Source organism: Stegodyphus dumicola, chromosome 2 (assembly GCF_044657685.1).
Source record: "Stegodyphus dumicola isolate Sdum_Otavi_A_Nest chromosome 2, ASM4465768v1".
Taxonomy (NCBI): domain Eukaryota; kingdom Metazoa; phylum Arthropoda; class Arachnida; order Araneae; family Eresidae; genus Stegodyphus; species Stegodyphus dumicola.
In genome coordinates, this window is record NC_140769.1 from 71,028,151 (window position 1) to 71,051,808 (window position 23,658).

The 23,658-nt window shown below is 33.6% G+C and overlaps 2 protein-coding genes across 3 annotated transcripts in view; one reads left to right on the forward strand and one right to left on the reverse strand.

The window, feature by feature from the left end:
- The window catches only part of LOC118187713 (elongation factor-like GTPase 1), a 352,553-nt gene that overhangs the window by 137,851 nt on the left and 191,044 nt on the right, over positions 1 to 23,658 (forward strand). The gene's annotated exons all lie outside the window — the stretch shown is intronic.
- Positions 1 to 23,658, reverse strand: part of dsx-c73A (doublesex cognate 73A) — a 43,890-nt gene that overhangs the window by 7,763 nt on the left and 12,469 nt on the right. The window contains exons 2-3 of the mRNA XM_035357989.2: positions 2,833 to 3,063; positions 122 to 380 (exon numbers count right to left, since the gene is read on the reverse strand). Of these exons, the coding sequence (XP_035213880.1) occupies positions 122 to 380; positions 2,833 to 3,063 (490 nt within the window). The remainder of the gene's footprint in view (positions 1 to 121; positions 381 to 2,832; positions 3,064 to 23,658) is intronic.

Consider the following 23,658-nt stretch of genomic DNA (forward strand, 5'->3'; position numbering starts at 1 on the left):
TGTATTTCACTAAAAGTTTAAAATCTAATGCTAATTTTGAAGTCATTGCTGATTATTATTCAAAATAATTTCAGACACATATATTGTATTTAAAGAAACGAAGGAAGTAATATATTCTTACTTTCTTTCCGTAATCGGCTTTTTCTTCCTTGAACACATAACATTCCATAGACACTTATTCCAGGGATGCGAGCATATGGTGGCTGTGTATGAAGTACTGGACCTTCCATCACTGCATATGATGGACATTTGCATACAACTAAATAATGAGCCTTCCCTGTTCGTACATTCTGTAAGGCTAATAACATCCAGTCATGTGGCTGGTTACACATCTTTACTGAGCTCACATCTTCACAAACCTTTACAAGTGTTTGGGTTTTCTGCAATAACAAAATCATATCTATTTTGTTACATCATACATTGAATCATATATACATTTGATGTAAAATTATAGCATGCAATTTTAAATATTTTATAGTTTATATATCAGAGTTGTAGCTAGGGTTTCAAAACGGCTACGGTAAAGATTTCGCCACACCATCCTGGTTCCTAAGAATGGGAAATATACATTTCTAAAATTTCGTACTCTCAATTTCGTGCGCCCTTGATTCTACGGCCATGGATAGATGTCCTTTTGTAGCTACCCGACTGTTAGAAATTTGAAAGTGAGCATAAGTCTTGTGTCTGATACTTCGTTGAAACATTTTAGGATTTTTAATTAGTTGCTCATTTAGATTATTATAAAAATCCACTGTAAAAGATTTAACTTATCTCCATCAATACTTGCAATCAAAATCTTCATTTACCCTACAAAAACTGGTATTTTAAGTTTACAGGAGATTAAAGTATATTTGGTTTGCTGTACGATGTATGTGATATTTTTTAAATGGTAACGATGTTATGGCGAATGTTTTGTGATTCATATTTATGAATCCTGATATCATATATTCCATATACATCAATCCTGATATTCATATATTTCTTCTGAAACTGAATTGCTTAGTTTTCTACTTTTTCTCTCTTAATATTCCGATAACGCTCAGCAAATCCAGTTTGTATCATATTTATTCTAAAATAATTGCTGTTTGCCTTTCTTCTGATGCCAAAGTTGTTCATCCAGAGAAGTGAAAAATATCTTTTATTTTTAGTTCACTTAATATCTGTTCTTAATCGATTGCGCATATTTAGAGTTACTTTCTTCTTGCTACTTTTTATTTATTTATTTTTATTTTATTAGTCCAAATGGGCTTTATTCCTGAAGGATTATTGTTTTCTTTTTGCGATTTTGCGTTGAATCACTATAAATGTCCGTTTCACTTTTCGAACTGTTGCCACCAAATGTTAAGAGACCTGCATTATATTTGAAGAAATTAAATAATGAAAAATCTCCATAAATGTATGTATATTTCACGCATTGTGATAAAACATCAGTACATAGAGCCATCGAATTTTGAACGACGTAATCCTCCTGCGAATATGGTCATGTGGAAGACCAAATTTGGAATTTGTTTTATTATCGATTTCATATTTGGTAAATTTTTAACGAATTTTTGATTAACAAACTCAAGGATTTCAAAGCGAGCACTCTAAGGGGGGGAAACCTTTTTATCTCCAGCGTGCGGAACTGTGTATCGGAAATTCTAAAGCTATGCTCATTTTAAAATTATTTTGCGACATTGCTATTGAACTGAATTTTATGGTTTAAGTCAAAGAACATAATATTTAATAAATAAAGGTAACACACAAAACGTGGAAAAAAAAAGACGTAATTTAAAATCTGAAACCTTTCAGATATTTTGAGGGGAGAGTTTCTGCAGTGTTAAAAACTTTCCCCTCAGAAATGTTCTCCAGAAAAGCATCCCTGTCCTTAAATAGGTACCCCGTGTATGCTTTTCATTAATTAAATGATTCAATCTAGTTTTTCCATTGACCCGTTCTTGTAAAGAGAGAAGAAGAGGGCGCTGCTTGGCAGTAGCGTAATGCATGTAAGTAGAAACGAAATGTCGTTTGATTAGGCAACATGATTTCTGTGAAGGTAGTCCACCTAACAATAGGACAGTTGTAAATATGTAAATATAACGAATAATAAATAGCATTAGAAAAACTGAACCACCGGATGTTTTGTGCTTGCCCTTCGGGCCGCCAAGGAAAAGTGCAGGTTCGTCACACCCGTAATGGAAAGTAAGTAAGGCCGCTAGTATTATAAGTCCCGGGTCTTAGGAAAAAAGCTGTCAACATGAATATTTTCCTGGTTTTAACCATATGTAATATAATTAGAAACTAGTTTCCCTTAGAAAGACATTCATAAAAGTATTTCTGCTGAGACAGATTGGCTGCCTTTACATTGTTTTCCATAATCCATAAGCCCAACTGTCATAGTAACGAGCTTGTCTGTTTCTGCGTAGCTTTTGCCTGACAGATATTTTATTCTGTGCTAGAAAAATCAGCGATTCAATGTTTAAGGACCCTGTATAACTACACATGAATTTGAAAAATTGTTTGTCATTCTCTGTTGACTCGAAATCATTTTCTTTTAACATTGTTTGCCTTTTGCGTATTCTTTTAGAGTCACCTTCCGACTAAAATTATATGAAGAGGTTGGTGATCTTGGAACTATTTTCTCGACCATTTTATCCTTGTATAAACTTTTAGTAAATATATTTTCCATTCGTCGTAGTCTCAGAGGAGAACTTTTTTGCGACATTCGGAAGTATTTTTTACTGCTGCATGCGAAGCTATATTCATGAAACAGAGAATTTTTCACCTTTTATGGCCATATATTCTAACGAACGACATAAATTATTTCAAAATGAAAATTAGGATAACACAAACCTGACCCTCTCTGTCGGATAGGAGATTTATTGTGTGTCCATCGTTTGGATTCATTCTTGTTGAACATGGACTTGTGAATGCGCCTGCGCACCTGCACAGTGGTTGGACGAATTTCAAGCGCATGAACACAGCATTGCACACTTGTTGGGACGCACATTCTGGCATAGGATTGGAATATGGACGTCTTTTGTAGAATGATCCAACCCTCCGACTAGATGGTGTGCCGGCTGACTGTAAAAGAAAACATTAAATATAATCAGTACGATTTTTTGCTAAAAGTTTTTTTTAACTTTTTTATCCTAGGATTAAAATTAAAGCATTTAGAATTTCATATAGGTACAGAGCACTCTTGTTCAGTACTTTATTCCATTGCTGACGTCCCTAATATTTTGAGCGCATTAAAATGTAATTAGAAAAGAAATTTTTCTCAAACAATCAAGAATTAATCATAGTTGGAGATCACTGGCTATAGTAACATAGAGTACCCCTCACAAATCGCGTTCTCTCTCTCTCTCTTTTTTTTTTAAAATTACTATTATTTTCATTCATAAAAATTTCGATATTCATAGCCTTATTATTCATATCACTATTTCGACAATATGCACTCCCTTAATATTCCGCTTAATTTCTATCTTTGTATCTTTCTTTAAGATAAGTTCTATCTTTAATATCCAAAATCGGCTAAGATCTCAAGAAAGCTGTTGGTTTTATGCATTTGGTAACCTCTGTGGCAATATATGGCCAAAGGTCTTCGTCATGTCATTGTCAGTTCTTCCGAAATGCTGTGGGAAATATGAATAAAGTTTGCTTAGAATATCTGGATATATGGATTGAGCCATGCAAGGAGTTTTCTTGTTTCAAATGGATGAAACTTGAAACCTTCTCTAGTACGAAACTGAGTTATCATCGAATACATGATGGGTAAAAAAATTCGATATTAATGCTAACAGGCGTTTTAATCACTTCTACAATTTGGAGAATACGTACGAGAATGAAGATACTAAGACAGTATAATTTCATAAAAAATTGCCTCAGTACTTCAGTTCTTCCAAAAAAAATATCGAAAGGCATTCTGAGCTTTTAAAAATTGCACAGGTTTTTTTTTTTTTTTTTTTTTTTTTTTTGGGGGGGGGGGTGATTCCTGTCCACAATCCCAATACGGAAAAAAGTATTTCCTTTAACTCAAATGTGGTGGTTTGAGAAGAGGCTTGGAACCATTGAAGTCACAGCTTTGGCATTTCTCTGGCATAACAAATTGTACTTTTTTTTTAAATTTAAGTTGTATAATATTCCATTTGTACCTACTAAATGTATCCTTATTTTTTAAACAAATTGATCGATAGAGAAATATTTATCAGCTCTTTAAATAAAGTAGTTACTCTTTATTTGAATATAATGTTCAGAAATTAGATTAAACAGTGAATTGTTGCAGTTTTAATTTATTTTTGCAGACATAATCAGATTAATGTAACGTAGAAAGTAGATAACAAAATATGCAGCCTATTAAACATCCATTTTATTTGTTTGAAATGAAAATACTGTTGTTTTTGTATCAACATGCGTCCACAAGTTGTTATTTAAGGTTTGGAGGAGTTCCACTTGTATTATGTCTTCATTTTTACGTTTCAAGATATGAATACCATATTTTAATATCCTGTAAGGGCTGGATTAAAACTTTAGAGGCCGTAAGTGCTTAAAAGATTCTGGTGTCCCCACCAGATTTTCCTTCATTCTTTCTCTTTGTCCGTTTTAGTTTAGATACTCCATGTTTTCCATGGTAAAAGCGGCAATGGGAAATTTTTTAGTGCCCTCTTTATTAAACAGCTTTTATTTATTTATTTATTTATTTTTTCCCCCCTCGGAAGGCGCCTCTTTTTTTTTTTTTTTTTTTTTTTTTTTTTTTTTTTTTTTTTTTTAAGTGCTTATATTGCTTAATGCTTTACCAGCTCTGTGTCCCCATCATGTGTTTCAGGGTATAGTAGCCAAAACTTGAAAATAAAGTTATAAAATCTTTACAGATTGATAAATTAATACTCCTTTTCACCGTATATGGTCTTGATGAGCATCATAATAGACACGAGAATTCAGAGGTAGGCTTAGTTAGTACATAATGATAAGGTGTTCGAGGGCTCTTTGGCTAAGGAAAATTGCCTTTGTGGAAAACTTTTTCAAAAGAATAGGGTTCGTTGTATACTTGGCATATGGGGAAAACAATGAAAATTGCTTGTTGGCAGTCATTGAGTCGCCTTGAAACGAACCCGGGAGCATTATTGGTTTTCATCGGTATTGGTGTTTTGGTGTATAAGAACGCTATAAAGTCATAAATGAAAATAAGTAATTCATGAACCTAGCTGCTTTATAGTTGAAACAAATATCTCCTCCCTCAAGAAGAAAATGTTCGAAGTATGCAAAATGTCGGAAATTTCTGCGTTTTCGCAAAATTTTAACTCACATGATGAACTCAAAATCACTAACTTTCTTGGAAGAATTCCTTTCTTAGATATTATAATCTTCTGCATCTTAAGACTCCTTAATAATGATGCGAAACTTTAGATTTTCATTCCTAATACGTTAAGTGTTTCTAAGAAACTAAGGTAAATTTTTATTTTTGTAAAATATGAGAAAGTAGTGGACTATCACAAATGATTTCTCCTTCTTCGCAGAAAGTACCATTTTGAGTTCTTTAACTTTGCGTCGTGTTTCATACCCTGTTTTCATTAGTTGTGTGACTAGGGCTTGATTACCACCAAGGCCTGGGCACAAAGTTCTAAAATCCTTCTAATTCTTTAAAATTCTGCCTTCTTATAAATGGGCATCATGAACATCTGCCAGAACACTACGCCTGTCTTGTCAGAGTGTCTAGTTTGTCTGCATCTCTGTTTAATCGGTTTTGGCTTAACAATCGACAGCTATCTGCCTAGTTGGTAAGGATACCATCACAGAGAATTTTCTAAGGGTGTTAGTGTTCCTATTTACGTTATGCATGAAAAGAAATTGCTAAAATGCTCAGAGCTAGCCTTTTCGCTGCATTCGTATCCAGCTGGAATTATTTCTGTTCAGTGATATTTATCCATTTCTTTCGCTTAATTCCTATCCAGGTTGAACTATTACTGTTCAGTTATCTTATCCACTCGATGTTGCGCGAACCGTATTGTCGTAATTGTTCCTTGTGTGTAATATATTACACTCGATGAAGATGGTTATTAGAAACTAATATACTTGTTTCTAAAATTATTCATGTGTACATGAAAAAGCGCAAGAGCAGTCTGTTATCTGCATTAAATAAGTTACAGTCCAGTAATTAATTTATCTATTGTGCTGGAACGATGGGGGGGGATATTTTTTGTTCTTACGTGCAGCATGGCATAGCTATAAGTTTGACATCGAAGTTCAAAGTGAAGCATATATCGCTCTATTGTGCTTCAGTGATATACGCTTCAGTGAAAATCCGTGTATGGAAACCATTTTGCTACAGTAATAAATACTTAGTTTTAATAAAAAAATTATTAGAGAAAGAAGTGAAACTGCGATGATGACCTAATCTTTTCAAGCACGGAAGACCTAGTTCATGCATCTGATAAGAAGGGGGAGAATCTTATTAAAAATGTGTATCCTCTTTTGTGTTGTCATTTTTCTAAGTACCAATATTTAACATTTTTGCTCCAGTTACATGATTAATCATTAACGTTTAGGAAATATCAAGCCAGGTTTGGGATCATGTAGAAATAAAGATCTTTATCCTCTATAGTAAAACAATAAAGAGTTAACAAATGTTGAAATTTTGAACAATAAATTATCCACAATCTTTTCTTAAATAACACTTAATGTACTATGTTTGGAGTTACGTGGAAAAAGATGAGCAATCAAAAGGCGTCAAAAACAGCGATGGGATTCAAGGAAAGAATATTTTGCTAAAAAAACTTGTTTTTGAATTTCGAAAATATGTACGTAATAGCGAGAAATCTGCTTTTGCTTAAAGCAGTGATCAGTGCTAAGAAATTGAGATATAAAAATATAATTCAAGTTCATGAATTCACAAAATTTTCCGTAACATTTATTTCCTAGTTCTATCTCTGCATACGCCTCTATACTTTTAAAGAAAATGAGCTTCTGATTATATCAAACGGCTACAGCTAATAAGATACGACATTAGCAGATTTTTTTTTTTTTTTAGCAGGTAAAGAGTTAATAGCGCTTTTTAGAAATTAAATTTTATAGCCTTTTAAATATTTTATTTCATTAAAAAATATATTAACTTTGTATTCTTCTATTTATAAATATATTTTTAGTTTACACTTATACGCATATCTTTTATTTTGAATATATTTTTAACATTCAGTCTAACTTATACCAAACCGTTGCTTTAATTTGGGGGGAGGGGGTAGAAAATGCTTAAAAACTCAAAAACCGTGAGGGATTTTTTTTTTTTTTAGGGGATAGCGCATTTGAACACAGCCAAAAAAAATTTAGTTTAAAACTCAGTTACTTAGTTGTCTGTGTAAGTTAAATCTGAATAAGCTGTATTTGTATTACGATAGCGGGGAGGTAAAGATGGTAACTGTTATAGCTGATATTATATTTTAGGAATGAAGCTTCTAAAATATTCGTTCTGATGTAAAAATTACTTTTCTTCTCTATTTTAATATTTTAAGTTTGCATGTGAATATGCTGCAGTTCTGAATTGTTATTCGGTCACTACGTTAGGCATTGTATGATTTCTGTATACTTTGTTTTTTGTTCATCATAATTTAATTGTTTATTTCCATTAATCATCATAAAAAAATAGATCTTTCGGATTGTTTTCCGTAAAATAAACGAAAGAATACCGAAATATTACTGTAGAACAATGTCATTCATTTTTCATTAAAAATGGTAGCAAATTTTTAAATGTGTACTGAAATTCGAAAGCTGGCTGATACGCTAGAGTAACAAGTTACAGTGAATAGAAAACACCAATTTAAATTTTTTTCTGCATGTTAAAAAATCCCCTCCCATTAAAAAAAAAACTCACGTCTCGGCGAAGAACAAACCTTAAGCTGAGAAGCTTTTTTTTTTTTTTTTTTTTTTTTTTTTTTTTTTTTTTTTTTTAAATGAAACTGTATGCCTTTCGGAAGGTCTCATTTTCTTTTTGTTGCTTGAAGAAAAGGAATTAATTCCCCGAAAATGCGAAGAATTTTCTTTAAAGTCATCAGCTTAGTCTTTGCTGCATTTTGAATACTTTATTTTCGTAATATATATTATTCGCTTTGTCTGAAATACTGAGATTATTTCAAGGAAAAAGAAAGAATGCTTTTACTAATCTATATTCTAATCTGATTTCTACACTTTTTTTTTAAACTTAATCATTGCATTCAAATACATTTTAGTTTTTAAATTATATACACTCTGTTTCACACAAATTATAGTATACAGATACATTTTGCATTGATTTCTATACACTGATGTTCAAAATTAAAAGAATTCGCATATTTTGGCGTTTTTCTAAAAGTCCTGAACGAAAGGTACAAATAGGCTTCCAACCAAAAACTGCAAACCTTAGTGTCGAATAGGCAAATGTACGCATGCGTGTCGGCGGAATATTTAGGTGAAGGTAATTAAACGCGCAAGTAGCATTTTCTGCACTTACTTCGCTTTTGCGTCTCGGCGACTTTAGTAAGTTTTTTTTTGGGGGGAGGTAACGCTTAGGGAAATTGAAACGTAACCACCAGCGTTTGAATGGAGTGAAGGCAGTGAATCTAGATAAACTGGAAGGAGAGTGGTCTGAAGTGCAGATTTTTATAATCTTAATTGTCTCTTTAAAGACTTAACTGTATTCCCCAACGTCGTGTGCAGCTTATGATAATAGCTGAAGAATACCAGATCCGTAGAGAGAAAACCTGGATAAGTTGTCCGCCAGTGGAGGTTGATATTTCTTCCTTTCAGCGAAGGGTAACAGGAGTGCGACAATTTTTCAGTTGTCTAATGACTTCCGCATCCACAGGAACCGATTTTCAAGGAGTACTGTTTTCAGGAATCCAGATAAGGGAAGCCTGTTTGCGAGATTTGCTGTTTGCATCCCGTCGTATTGTGTGGCTCAAAGAGATCGCTGACTTAAGCGTAGGTATGGAACCACTCTCTTCTCAGATGAATCTTGACTCGGCCTTGGTAGTAATTCTCAACGTACCTTCATCTGGAGAGAACCAAGAGCCTACTATCTGTCCTCCAAAACATCCCAGTAAGGGACCAATATTGCTGCGGATGTTTGATGGTCTGCGCAAGCATCTTATTGAACGGGAGCACAGAACTTTCATGTCTTCCACAAAAGGAAATTACGAAAGATTTAAGAAGTTGAAGAATAAGTTTATCCAGCTTCATCTCAATTTTGTTGGAGAACTGCTTGAAGGATGGAATCCGAATGTATCATACTCATATTTCCTTGGCATTAACTTCTCAAGGAGATTTTCCGATTTGAAACTTTTAACTTTTCCCATACCGCGAAGAATGTACTGTAATAAAGATAATATGTTTAAAAAATAAGATATTTATAATAGCAGTATTTCCACTGTTACTCCTTCCCTATACCTCGCAGCAGTCATAAAGATTGCTACGGGGTATAGGGAAGATATCTTAGAGCCCTATATTCGCCTTTACAGAGGTACATTTGTATAGATGACAACGCTTATTCATCAAGGTATAGGAACGATATGTTAGAGCCTTACATTCTCCTTTACCTTAGTTTAGTGGTCTTCAGTACATAGATGGCAGCGCTATTTTATAGATAGCAGCTCTCGTTCACTTACAGTTAATCTGGTGTATGATTTTTTGAAGAGTGAGGATGCGTTGACTAGCCAGCTCCCCAGCCCTAAACTTTGCAGAATATGATTTAAACGCTTTTGGAGAGCAGTTGCATCTCGCCTTTTCCTTTCCAAAGAAGGAATCATTTACGGAGCAGTTAGGCAAGAAGCCTTTACCTCCAAATCATCAAAGAATTAAAATTTACTTCAAAAGAGGGGTACAAGTAGGGTAAAAATTTTGAAGGCTAAATTAAATGGTTTAAAGAGAACTTCTTTCTTTTGTGAAAAAAAAAAAAAAAAAAAAAAAAGGTAGAAGCACTGAAGGACTTTTTACTTAAATTTTGCTTCGAAATTTAAGGATGAGTATCAATTTTGATTATTTTTGTATTTGGAATATAAATATAAAATAATTCCTTCATCTTTCATCTATCTTCTTTGTGGTGTAATTTCCCAGCAGGAACGAGTTTGACTGCTTTAGAAACTCATAAACTGCCGCAGTGTGAGTATGCCGCATTTGCAGTATGAGATGACGTTGTGAGAGCTATTATTTGTACGAGAGCTTTTAGAGAGGACCATGCCGCTTATTAGCTTTCATTTTTGCAACCTTGTTTTAGATGTTCTTGCGCCGATGAACCTTACGCACGGTTATGCGTGTGTACCGGCGACTGTTTATGATATATATAATTACAAATCAATTCTTTTGAAAACAAAATATAAACATACCTAGTATTATTTATATCAACTTATATTCATACAGAATTTTATTAAAATCCGTTGATCAGTTCTGTGGAGGACAGACTAAAAGTGAAAATTCTCTTAATTTTGAATACTGCATTGTTCATTAATCATATTCGCTTTTGTATTTTAGTTATTAATTCCGTCTCCTAGCGATTCAGCTATTTGGTGGGAGATAATTTCAGAACACTCTGAATATGAAGAAGTGAGCTAACATAATTAACACTTCATTATAAATATTCAACTTTCATGTGCTTTACTTCTGCAGTTTCCTTATTTCTAGTTCGGCTGTTTGTGTGAAAGAAAAAAGGAAAAATTGATTTATCCGATTTTCCATTAGAAATCCGCGAGAAATTTCGAAGATTTTAATTGGCTTTTAGTTTATTATTATATTGATTTTTTAATTCTTTCTTTATTAAAGTGTTTTATTATAATTATTAGCCCAAAAGGCGTTAGCCCAGAAGGGATATTAATTTCATTTTGGAATTTTGCGTTGGTTCATTAAAAATGTCGGTTCAATTTTCAAATTGTTGCCACCAAATATTAGAGCCGTGTGTTACATTTAAAGAAATTAAATAATGAAGAATCTGCATAAATGAATATATGTTTCTCCCATTGCGATAAAACAACGTTACCTAGAGTCATCCAGTTTTGAATAACGTAATCCTTCACCGAATATGGGCAACTGGAAGACCTAATTTGGAATTTATTTTATTATCGATTTCGTATTTTGTAACATTTTAACGAATTTTTGATTAACGAACTCAACGATTTCAAAGTGAGCAATGGCAACACTGTATAGGGTAGAAAAAAACGTTTTTATCTCGAGCGCGCGAGACTGTGTATCGGAAAATCTAAAAATATGCTCATTTTAAAATTATTTTGCGATATTGCCGTTGAATTGAATTTTCTGATTAAAGTTCGAAGAACCTGATATTTAATACATAAAGTTAACAAACAAAACGTTAAAATACGCCCCTTTGGTCGTAATGTAAAATCTGAAAGCTTTCAGATTTTTGTTTATTTATTTATTCAACTCCAAACTAATTTGGAGTAATTAAAGACAGTTGTACCACAGCGGTTGTTTGATAACAAAGTTCATTGAGTCATACTAGTTGTGAGGTGTGTCCCTCACCTCTTATTTAGTTATTTAATCGAAGAAATCGGCTGTGCGTATCATTTAAATAATCCCATCATGCTTTGCTTCAACCTACCAGTATTCAAAACGGTAATTTGTGTAACGGTGGTAGATCATTCTGCATTCTATTCCTGAAAACTCAGCGAGCTGGCTGCATAGGAATTTTATGGATTTCCCATGTGTAACATAATACGAGTAGCTTACCCTTAAAAGTCCTACACGAAAGCGCTCTTCCTTTTAAGCTGCTCTCACAGCTCAAAAGATTTGGGAATATTAACTTTTCGGTATAATTTATGTGCATTATTACATGAGGTAAATCAGCCAACCACCGATGGTCACTAAGGTTATCATGTAAAAAAGGAGGGTAGAGTAAACTCTCTGTTATCCGCGGTGCGGATTAACGAGGTTGCAGATTCACCGAGACCTGTCTGAGAAAGAAACTTAAGTTTTTTAACTACGGAATGGGTGAAAAATAGCTATGAGAAATCATGAGTGTAGCACATACTCCCTACGGAATATTTAGAAGGGGAGTGAAAAATGGTGAGGTCAACAAAAAGAGTGATAGCAGATACTGTCATAGTATTTTTGGGAGTAATAATTATTTACAACAGCACGTAATTTAATTAAACGTAATACGTAGAGCTTTGAATCATCTAAAAAAATATATGACTCAATCTTGGTAATAAGTTAAATGTGCAAGCAATTAATCTTCTATTTCACCTTGATTCCTAGTGAAATACGAGAACAATATGAGGAAAAAAAAAAAAAAAAACGCTCCTTTGGAACGTTTTTTGTCTTACCTTTATTTATTAAATATCACGTTCTTTGCACTTAAACCATAAAATTCAGTTCAGTAGCAATGTTGCATAATAATTTAAAAAAGAGCATATCTGTAGAATTTCCGATACACAGTTCCGCGCCCGCTGGAGATATATATTTTTTTTTCCCCCGGATGTTGCCATTGCTCGGTTTTAAATCGTTGAATTTGTTACTCAAAAATTCGTTAAACTTTTAGAAAATATGAAATCGATTTTAAAACATATTCCAAATTTCAAATTTGGTCTTCCACATGCCCATATTCGTAGGAGGATTCCGTCATTCAAATTCGATTGCTCTATGTACCGTTGGTTTATCACAATGCGAGAAATATGCATCCATTTATGCAAAATTTTCATTATTTAATTTCTTCAAATATAATGTTGGACTCTAACATTTGGTGGCAACAATTTGAAAAGTGAAACGGACATTTATAGTGAACCAACGCTAAACTAAAACAATAGTTCTTCACAGGCAAAGCCCCTTTTGACTAAAAATATATATATATATTGTTTCAAAAGAATAAATTGAATTTAAATACAAATTTAATTAATTCTTTGCGCCATTGCTGCAAGAATTTAAAACGTATTTACATGTTTGTTTAAATTTGTGTGTATGTGCGTGCGTGTGTATAAACCAGATTAAACTGCTCGAAAATGCAGGTTAATTGCTTATTATATCTCTCTGTTAATTTGTAAATGGATCATTCCTCGTGTTTTCTTTAACTGACCTCGGATCAATTTTGATTTTGTGCTAAACGTAGATGAAAGTTTGATGGTGATAAATTATTACTTGAAAGATGAATAGCATGCAGCTTTTTGGGGAAGAGGGAACAGAATCGCGCTGTATTTGTTTTAGTGGTAAAATTCGGTAGAAGAGGTGTTCTAAACAGTTAATTGTGCCGTATGTCTGACAAGACAAGAGATCAGTTAATCAGTTATTGCATATGAAATATAGTTCGACCTTGTTTATTTGATTAGGTGATAAAATAGTCTTGATTATAATTTTTTTTAATGCAAAAACAATACAATGCGCGATTATGGATTCCCCCCCCCAAGACCGCAAAATAGCATTTGGTATCTTATCAGTTATGAACAATTTCACTTTAAAGACTGCAAAAAGCGAGCACAATTAGAATGAATAACATGGGCGTGACAGAATGTCATTTTGTATCTGTTCTGTAATTTTTAAAGACCTGTTTTGACCCTCTTAGCCGATGAGCGAGTTCCGCCTGGTGCTCACGTTCCTAGTTGGTATTAACAATGGCTTCCGATTTAGTATTATCAAAAATAGATCTTAAAACAAAGCTATCTCCTGACCCAGTGAAAGAAAGGTCCCGTCTTCTGCTTCAACCCTTTTCCCCTCCCTGGTTAAGATTTTTATTTTATCCTTACGACTACAAATCGATGGCCTCGATCTCCGACTCCTTCGATCCTGCACAGTTGATTGACAGTGCGGGGAAAAAACAAAACAAAAATTAAATTATCCTCAAGTCAGGTCGGAAGAATGTTGCTGGGAATAGACTGTTCCGTTAGTGGGATGTTGCTCTATTTTGATACTTTCTGAATCAAATCTACTTTTAAAAAAACTGGAAACATGCCGTCGCTAAAATCCGTTGGCTTTTGATTTCAGCGTTTTGATTAAGGGGTATCTTAGTCTTTAAAATCTCATATGAAGATTCGTATATTAGGAAAGGGGAATCAGTCCGTTTTCTCCCATTTTGTCTTAGTCTTCTTTTTTTCCAATTCGTATTTTTTATACGCGAAATAAAATGTCTAGTTTTAGAATAAAGTAGCAAAACATAACAGCTAAATGTTGCTATTGTTTTTATTGATGTGATCAATCAGTTAAACTTTTTTTTAAAAAATGGCCTTTATTGATGTGATCAATCAGTTAAACTTTTTTTTAATGGCCTTTATTGATGTAATCAATCAGTTAAACCTGTTTTTAAAATGGCTGAACATTTTATTTAATAGCCATTAGCCTTGCGCCACTCCAAGGGCCGGAAATGGTGGTAATTCCATTATGGAAGCATCTAATAGGTGGTTATCGTTGCCTCCTATGAAGGGACGGACAATTACAACCATGCCTTCTCCCGGCTGGGCGGCTATCAGTTGAACGTTGAATAAGCAAACTGAACTGTAAGGCTTCTTCTTCTGCCCCCGCACCCATCCAGTACTAGAGTATATACATAAAATCTTTCTGTAATTAAGAAAATTCATAAAATAAAAGCTAAGTTCCTTTCACCTTGAAATCAATATAAGCTTTTGTTGCGTCTAGAACATTTAATTGATATTCAGTTTCTGTCTATGCTTTACCCAATACCTGTTTATGTTATAAAGTAAAGCGCTCGAGGCCTCGCTGCTTAAGAAGAGGCTCTTCAGCGACTGAACACTAGTAGTTAGAGTTTGCTAAACGATTTGGCTGCACAGACGCTTTCGTGTTTTTCCTTAAAGTGGGTATGAAACAGTTCCACTTAAAGTATCTTCCACTATAAAATTCTTGGTTTGATTTGGTTATGTTATATTTATTTAATTATGCCAAAGCATACTACCGCTATCTGTCTAAGAAAGAGAAACCTTCGTAGAGAACTTCTAAAGAAAACTGAGTCGTATCCGTGTTGCATACGGAAAGAACCACGAAAACGTCCATGCTGCCTGTCCATTCACCTAAAATCGAACCTAGGTCGAACTAACAATGTTCAGCGACTTTACCGCTTGGTGGGCTGAAAAGACACATTCTGTCAGGCAGATAGCCTTCGACTAAAGGGATGTGCTCAGCTTCAATCAAACAAATCGAACCAAATTTTAAAGGAAAAGATGCCTCCATAGAGGACTTTCTGAGGGAAGCTTTCTAGTATTTGCATTATGCATCTCGCATTCGCACACTGCAAAAATGATAATGTAGCCAGCCTTTTTGCCAAGATACTGGTCGAACTTCCAATGTTTAACCACTTGGTCATTGATTGGATTTAGTGACAGTAACTAAGTAATTCTGTATTCAGCATTTTGTTATTAAAAGCTTGCATCGTATACACTTGATCCTTAATGTAATCCCTTTACAAAAATCAGGAAGATTATGATGCTCTTGCTGTTCATAGTATTAGTCTATCTATGCTTGCCTACCAGTGTGAATGTTTTATAGTAGTGAACTACCCTGAGATTAGAAATATTTCTAAATGTTACCGTATTCAATGTAACAAATTGCATGTTTCTAATTAGCTTGATTTTAAAACAACATGGTCATAGATAAACTTGATGGCATTAGAAAAGAATTATTCCAATAAATACGAAGACCTAACTTTTGTTCATGTTGTAGCTAGCTTAATGTAGGCCATAACTGAAAAATAAATAACAGTAAAAATTAAGGCAATATTAAGTTCTAAAAATAGCATCTTGTTGGTGTGATTGGTCCATATTTCTTTGAATAAGATGATCAAACTTTCTTTGATAAGATTATCAAAGAATCAATTAATTTGTTACAGTTGTGGCCAGTGCCATATCTTGTATACTGTTGATGATGTCCATATTAATCTTTTCGTTTATTTATAGCACACTAAATAAATTTTATACATTTTGTACAAACAAAAACTATATTGCAGGAACAGAATTGTTGATTATTGAATTCGGTCTACTGAACATCCAGCCAGTCGAAAGCCAGTCTCTGATTTTTTCCTTCAGCTAGAGTGTTACTCCGAAAATTAAAATTTGGGAGGAACATGCGGTACAGAACTGCAATGCTCCAGTCTCCGCAGAACCAACCCAATTTTTAGTGGTCCACGAGGTTAGTAAAAGTGTTGAGAAAATTTAACATCCACTACAGGATGATAAATTTCTTGACGTGGAGATATCGTATGATCATCCCGTCAGTTGATGTTTCGGCTTGCGACTTCATCCTGCGGCATAATTATTGAGATCCACTAAGACAAATCACGTTCTTTACCTGAACTAAAAACCGTCAATCGACGTAAGGTATCTGCCGTAACGAGAGAAATGCTGTGAAACACTGTGCGAAGTTTCGATCATCAACTAAAGCATAAAGTTACTACGATTTAACTGTATTTTATTGAGAAACGTCAGTTTTAAGTGATTTCGTTTCTGCTTGTTCTTCCATTTTCTACCCAGAATATTTTATTTAAATTAAAAGAAAAGGGAAGGAATTTTTGTTAAAAATTTATAGAAGTCTTTAGATCTTGCTGTTAATTGAATCAAGGATTCGAAAATTAAAAATTAACGCGAAAAGAATTTTTCCTTTTTAGATGCCAGCAAACTCGGATAATATACAAATCAATAAAACTTGCAACTTCATAAAGCTCAGCAGTAAATAGAGTATTTTTTCGTGCCCAATATATGCGACTTGATGTTACCACTAAACATTAGTAGTTCGACCCGCGTTCAAATCCGGATGAGCGTTTCCATGGTTTTCCTCCATTATAACGTGAATAACAGCCAGTCAACGAAGAGAACTTTCCTTTAGGCAGGTAAGTCTCACATGCATTGCGCCTTAATCAGTTTACTAATTCAAGAGTCTTCATGAAAAATTCAGGATTTAATTAATGCTTGATACAAAGCACTTACAGGTGTAAAATGCACAAAGCAATTATAAGTGTCTTATTATAACCGGACGTCACTCAAAGTTAAATGTTTAACCGAAAAGGGTTTTTATAGCTTTCCTTAATTAAAAGTGAATGCTCAAGCTACTTGGATTTGATTTACTATGACACAGGTGGCTATGCTCTCAGTTTTCCTCACTTATCCCGGTAAATAACTCAATAGCCTGGTTTTTAATTTTTAGCCGTGGCTAGAGAAAATGCATCCTAGCAATAAACAAAGTTAATTAAATCAATGAAATTTATGCAAACTTCATTCCCGACTATATATTAATTTTCAGTGCAATTTTTCGTATTAAATTCTATTTTGTCTGAAATGTCTTAATCTAAGTAGACATTTATGGAATTCCTATGAGAATTCAAACCGTGTTTTATCGATTTTTACATTGTTAAATGAACATTCACCAAAAAAAAAAAAAAAGGGGGGGGGGACAGTTCAATATTTCCCGTTCTACTGGGCTGATTGACGAAATTTTAATTTGCATTTTTCATTTTTCGAAAGCGCGACTTAGGATGTATATTAGATTTATATATAGCATTGTCCTAACATCGGTATCCTGACACAAATTCAGACCTTTTCCCAAATGGCATTTCCCTCCCTTAGTGTCTTAAATTTGCGGCCCCATATAAATATATAAAGCCTATTTCTTATTTTAGAATTGTATATCTCTTGATTCCGAATCCAGCAACTTTAAGATTGGGAATAGTTCTACTAGAACACTACTTCAGGCAAAAATGCTCCTGACAGGCTGTGGTGACAATTTTTGTTTGGACTTTCTGGAAATTTCAGGAAAATTCGTTTTTTGAAGTTCTGAAAGCGGTATTTCTCGAAGCTTTTAAAAGCTCGCGCCACACCATTAAAATAAGACTCCAAGAGCCAAGTTAAATCAATTGCTAATCAGTTATGAGTACTTCAGAGATACTGCTGTTCAAAGCGTTACCTAAGCTGCATTTTAGAGTTAACTGTATTAGTGATACTGGTAATTTGGGATATTTGTCGTGCGCTAAGAAGGAGTTGCCTGATATCCACAGTCTCCGTGAACTGTTTATTTTGCTGTGCCTTTAACTAATTGCAGAAAATTATCGGTCTCTTCCTGCTCATCCAGAGTGATTGTTTAAAGCGATGTCTTCAAATGTCAAACCTGTAGTTTGATACAGTAGGTTAAATTGTAAACCCCATCGTATATTAACTTTGTTTTCTATTTATTTATTATTTTATTTTATTTATTTCATTTTTATTTTTTCCCCTTCTATTTAATCTATTTTCCAATCTTCCAGTCTGTCTTTTAATTAAATTTGTAATGGCAGTCTGAACCCTAGCTACAGACGTAAAGCGATTCCTAATAACAAAGGTAAAACAAAGTATTGTCTATGTATGAAGTAACAACAGAGAGCTGAAAAGATGTAAACTTTTATTATTATTATTATTATTATTATTATTATTATTATTATTGAAACAGAACTTAGAACATAAGTGCACATTCTTATGCTAACAGAATCGAACCCAACTTTGGCGATTTAAACTGAAAACGTAGACTAGTAGTCAAAGACTACACAATTAAATTTTAAATACAGCTAGCTTTATCAGTTTGCAGTTTTGTCTTAACCTTTGGCATCAGCCGTTGGGTACGCTTACCTCTCGCAGTTAAATCCCAGCATTCCTGCCACTGCACAAGAAGATACTTGCGGGTGGATTGTTTCAGAAACGTGACTGGAAGTGAAAAGACATGTTTCGGAAAGGATGGATGTTTCGCCATATTCTTTGAAATGATGGCTACTTGTTCATTTCCCAAAATACCATTGTGAGCCGGTACCTACCACAGAGAAGGCCTCTTGTAGGCTGAAGCAATATTTGGAAAAATGAAGGATGTCGGCTTCGCCCTGCGACAAGACTAGGTTTGATTTATTTGATTATGACAACGCACTGAAGAGTATCTGCCTAAAGGGAGGGATGTCTTCGTAGAAGACTTTGTAAAGGAAATTGGCTCGTATAATCGTTTCACACTGGGAAAACCCCGAAAACGCCCATGCAGTCAGCGACGTACAACATGTGTGATTGTATTGTATGTATGTGATTGTATAACATGCAACAATAGCAAAAGAAAGAGCGCAACAAATTTTAACATTCGGTATTTGATCATGTGAAACCGTGAACACGTTGATCTGAAGGTTAATGATAATAACATTTATAACAGTAACATATATAAAAATTTGTTAGTTATAATTAAAAATGAATAACTGATGGGATAGTGAAATAATACCGACTCTTCAGGAGGAATTAGCTTATTTCTTACTCCCCTTAATCGTTAAAACATCGCTTTTCGTCCTTGCTATGCGTATGCTAATCGAACGTAGAAATGAAATTAAATGTAAATATTTAATTCTCCAAATTTAGTATACTCATATCAGGAATTTTCCTACACGATATCAGGAATTTTCCTACACGATGTAAATTAATTTAAATTATTTGTAATAAAAAACCTTATTTAAATGCAATTATACTTTTAGAACAAAACGTAAGTATCGAATCAATGAGATGAGCATAACATGTAAAAATGCGAAAATGAAACATTAAAATGTTAATAAAAGTATATGTAATATATCAAAAATATTCAATTGAATGAAATGTTAAAATTAATTAGGTCAGAATAATTTAAAAAACCAACATATAATTTTATTTAATAGTTATATATATATATATATATATATATATATATAGCTCAAACTACGCAACACGTAAGTTATTTCTGTTTCCGTGGATTGTTACTTGAATTAACTATGTCATTATTTGCTTTAATATTATTGCAGATTTTAAGAGCAGCGTTACATGAATTGATAGGTCTTTTTGAATACGCAGGAAAGATTTAAGATTTTTCTCATGTAAATTAATGGTAATTACTTTGTTACTTTACACCAGCGTTTTTCAAAGTATGGTCTGCGGACCACAAGTAGACCTTGAAGCCTGCTCTTGTGGTCCTGCCAGGTTTCCAAAAAAAGACTAGAAAGAAAATCCAAATTAACTGCATATACAACACTACAGCTAAAAATCTCAGAATCTGTAAACTACAATTCTCAGTCATCTATCCCTTTTTCTACCAAGATCGACATTATATGAAATTTAATACCGTTTACCCTATCTATGGACTTCCAACTCTAGTCTTACCAACAAATGAATAAAAGCACTGTTCTGCATTTCTCTATAGTTTCTCTGCATGTCTAGTGCCGCTGGGTACATTACCATTGAAAACGGAATACAGCGAACTGTGCTTTAAAAAAAAATGTAATTTTGTCTCTACGTATCTGCGAGAGAAATTGTTTTCGTCATCAACTCAAATAAAACAAAGTACTAAAATCGATTGTATGTGCCAAACTCAGTCTTAAACTTACCAACATAGACAACAACAAGACTTATCAACAAGCTCATCCATTTCATTAATATGAGTAACAACATTTATTTAATTTTTAGTTAACAAGTTCAACATTATTCCAATTCTTTGAGCTTTGAATTATTGAAAATGAATTTTCTGATATTAACGTACTGTCGAAATAAAATTAATACAATTTTACTGAATTATATTTTTAAAACACACATATACTGAAGCAACATATGTTAAAAACTGCTTTCGAAGGGAACAAATGTAAACTGGTCCTCAGAACATTATATTTTATAAAGTACATTATTTTTAAAAGTTTGGGAAACGCTACTTTACACCATTTTGGTCTATGGAAGGTTTCGCAGGAACGCTGTAGTTTAGTAGTGGGAAAAACCTGTTTAAACAGATTACTCATGAAATGTCTTTATATTTTATATAATTCCATAGATTAACATGAGTATTACTACAAAAAGTTTGTTATCAGAAAGTCTTCAAATAGTATTACCTTTTCCACGGTCCTTGTTTTCCGCATTTTGACCAACTAATCGTTGTGGAACTTTCCAAAGTCGTTCAAGTGTTTTGATCCTTAAGCTCCTAAGATTAATTTCTTGTGTTACACTTCCGATTTTTTTTCTCAATGCGTGCTGGAAAGCGACCTGTATCTTGTGGCTATATCTAATAATCGCATTCTAATAAAATTATGACAAAAGTTCATACTTTATCGATAGTAAAGAGGAAGAAAATAAACTATCAGGTCGTGAATAAGAGCTAGATTGAGGTAGGTAGTAATAAAGCTCGTCCTGTTTGTGTTTTTCGGTTTAATAATCCCAAAATACGAACGAATATTAAAACTACGAGCAGAATTATTATGGAATTTAATTCTTGTGAAAGCTTATTTTATCAAGATTTATATATCTATTTATTTTTAATGTAAGAAATTTATTGTGTTTTTCCTTGTGAATTGGAAAGCATTTATTTGGGAATTATTTCAAATCTCATGTAAAAGACTTGTTTTAGTTACAGCTTGAGTGGAACTTATTTATAAAAAATTTACTTTAGCTAAAGAATAGTACTTTGTTCTTATTTTGTTGTAGATAGACGTTATTGTAGAAAGATCTTATTTATTGTAGATAGATTGTTCTTATTTATTGTAGATAGAGTTCAAAACAAATTAAATTCAAAATAATTTCTTGCTGATTAAGAGCATATAAAGATCAAATTTATAACTGTGCAATGCGGATGAATTCGCCAATGAACGCGTAAATGGGAGCTAAATATGGTACTTCCAAAAAGGGTATGCCCTTCTTTCAAAAATACTGTGCAAAAGTTTTTCTCTTTGTAATAATTATAGTAGTTTCCCTTTAACAAGATAGCAATGAGACAGAAATCACACGCACGCTAAATAAATTATAAAATAAGATGTATGTCAGTAAAAATTTAACTAGTACTGAAGTCTCTAGACCTTCTCAGCCTTTTTTTTCTGTTCCGTGCACACTTTCACTGCTTTAGAACATCATCCCCCCCCTCCTTTCCAAAAGTTGAAAAATGCATATATATATTTAGATTGTTGAATGTTTTCTAACACGTTTTATAAATTAAACAACAAAGAAGTAGAGAAAATGTTGGCAAATACCAACTTGATTAAAAGTAGTTTTTTATACTCATAAACTAAAACAAAAGAGCTAAATGAAAGACTGACAGCATTCCTCATCCCGCAATTATGGAATCCTCCCCCTGATTGAGAACCCCTGCTATAGCCAAACGGTTACATAATATTTTAGAGGAAGAAGGGAGTTGCAGCACTGAAAAAGTTTGAAGTGATGCCGTTTTTTGGTTCAAATGTGTGCCGAATTTATTCTCGAATTTTTATAATTTTATAACATTAAATTGTAATCCTAATAATTATCTACTCATGTACTCTGCTCTGGTTGAATGGATAAGGTCGTGAATACCGCTCCGTGTTCGATTCCTAGCGAATAAGTTGGCTGCATGGAAATTTTTGTGATTTTCTCCGTGTATAACGTTGAAATAAGCCAATTTTCTTGAAAATGTGATCCCATCTGTGATCGAATGGTTAAAAACCGCTGAATGTTAATAGTCACCTGTTCGCCTTAATTTTCGTGCTTTTCCCGAAATCAGGTAAACGGTCTGGGTGCATGATTGGTGTTTGTGGGTTTTCACATGTGTAAGATAGTCAGATTTCCTTTAAAAGCTCTACATGAAGACTACCCTCAGACAGGTAGCCCTTGTGTGCTTTGCCATATTTAAACAACCCATCTCTACGCTTAGAACATCCTCATCGCAAGCAAACAACCCTCGCGTGAATAAACAGATTATAAGATCTCGAGAACTAGTCATTCTACTACATGATCATTTCCACTTTCAATGCAGTTCATCAGGATCTACTTTTTACAACTCCTACGAAAATTTTCTTTCCTTGGTTATTTAACCATACTGAAAGTTTGACGTCATCTCGATTTTTGACCTTTTCGAAGACATGTTAATGTTAATGTTCATATAAAATTAGAAATCAATCGTTGCCAAGCTATCCTCGCCAATCACTGTTCTTGTTCTGAGAACCAATCAAATGTTAGTAACTGCCAGTAGAAGCTGACATCATGTTTACACTTGAAACAATTCATTATTTTGCTTTGTTTTGTAGAAGGAGGACCTGTTTCTTATACACTGCAAGTACAAGTAGGAATTTTTGTAAAAAATTTTAATATTTAGTCCAGAAGCAATGACATCAAATAAAGGAGTAGATTGGACACCTAGAAAGAGATGTAATATTATTGTGTTACGAGAAAGTGGTCTTTCCTATGCTGAAATTGCAAGACAGGTGGGTGGTTCGGTGACTACATTTGGAGTCCGAAAGTTTTGTTTACGATATCAGGAGACAAATTCAATAAAAAACAAAGAAGGAAAAGGCCGAAAAAGGTACACCACATCTATTGATGACAGAAGAATAAAAGGACTATGTCTCCAAGATAGAAAAATGTCATCAGCGGCCATCAGAAGTGATCTGAATGATGGTGGTGTTTCTGTCAGTTCAAGAACAATTAGGAGAAGATTAACAGATGTTGGACTGAGAGGTAGAATTCCACGAAAAAAGCCTTATCTTAATTTTCAGCAACGAAAAAAAAAAAAAAAAAAAAGACTACAGTGGGCAAAGGAACACATTAATTGGACAGATGATCAGTGGTCACAAGTTATATGGAGTGATGAAACTAAGATATCGTTATTCGGTAGTGATGGGCGAAAATATGTAAGACGTAGAATAGGAGAAGAGCTACATCCTGACTGCATTCAAGCAACTGTGAAGAACCCAGTTAGTATTATGATTTGCTTATGCATGTCAGCAGATGGTATTGGTCGCCTTCA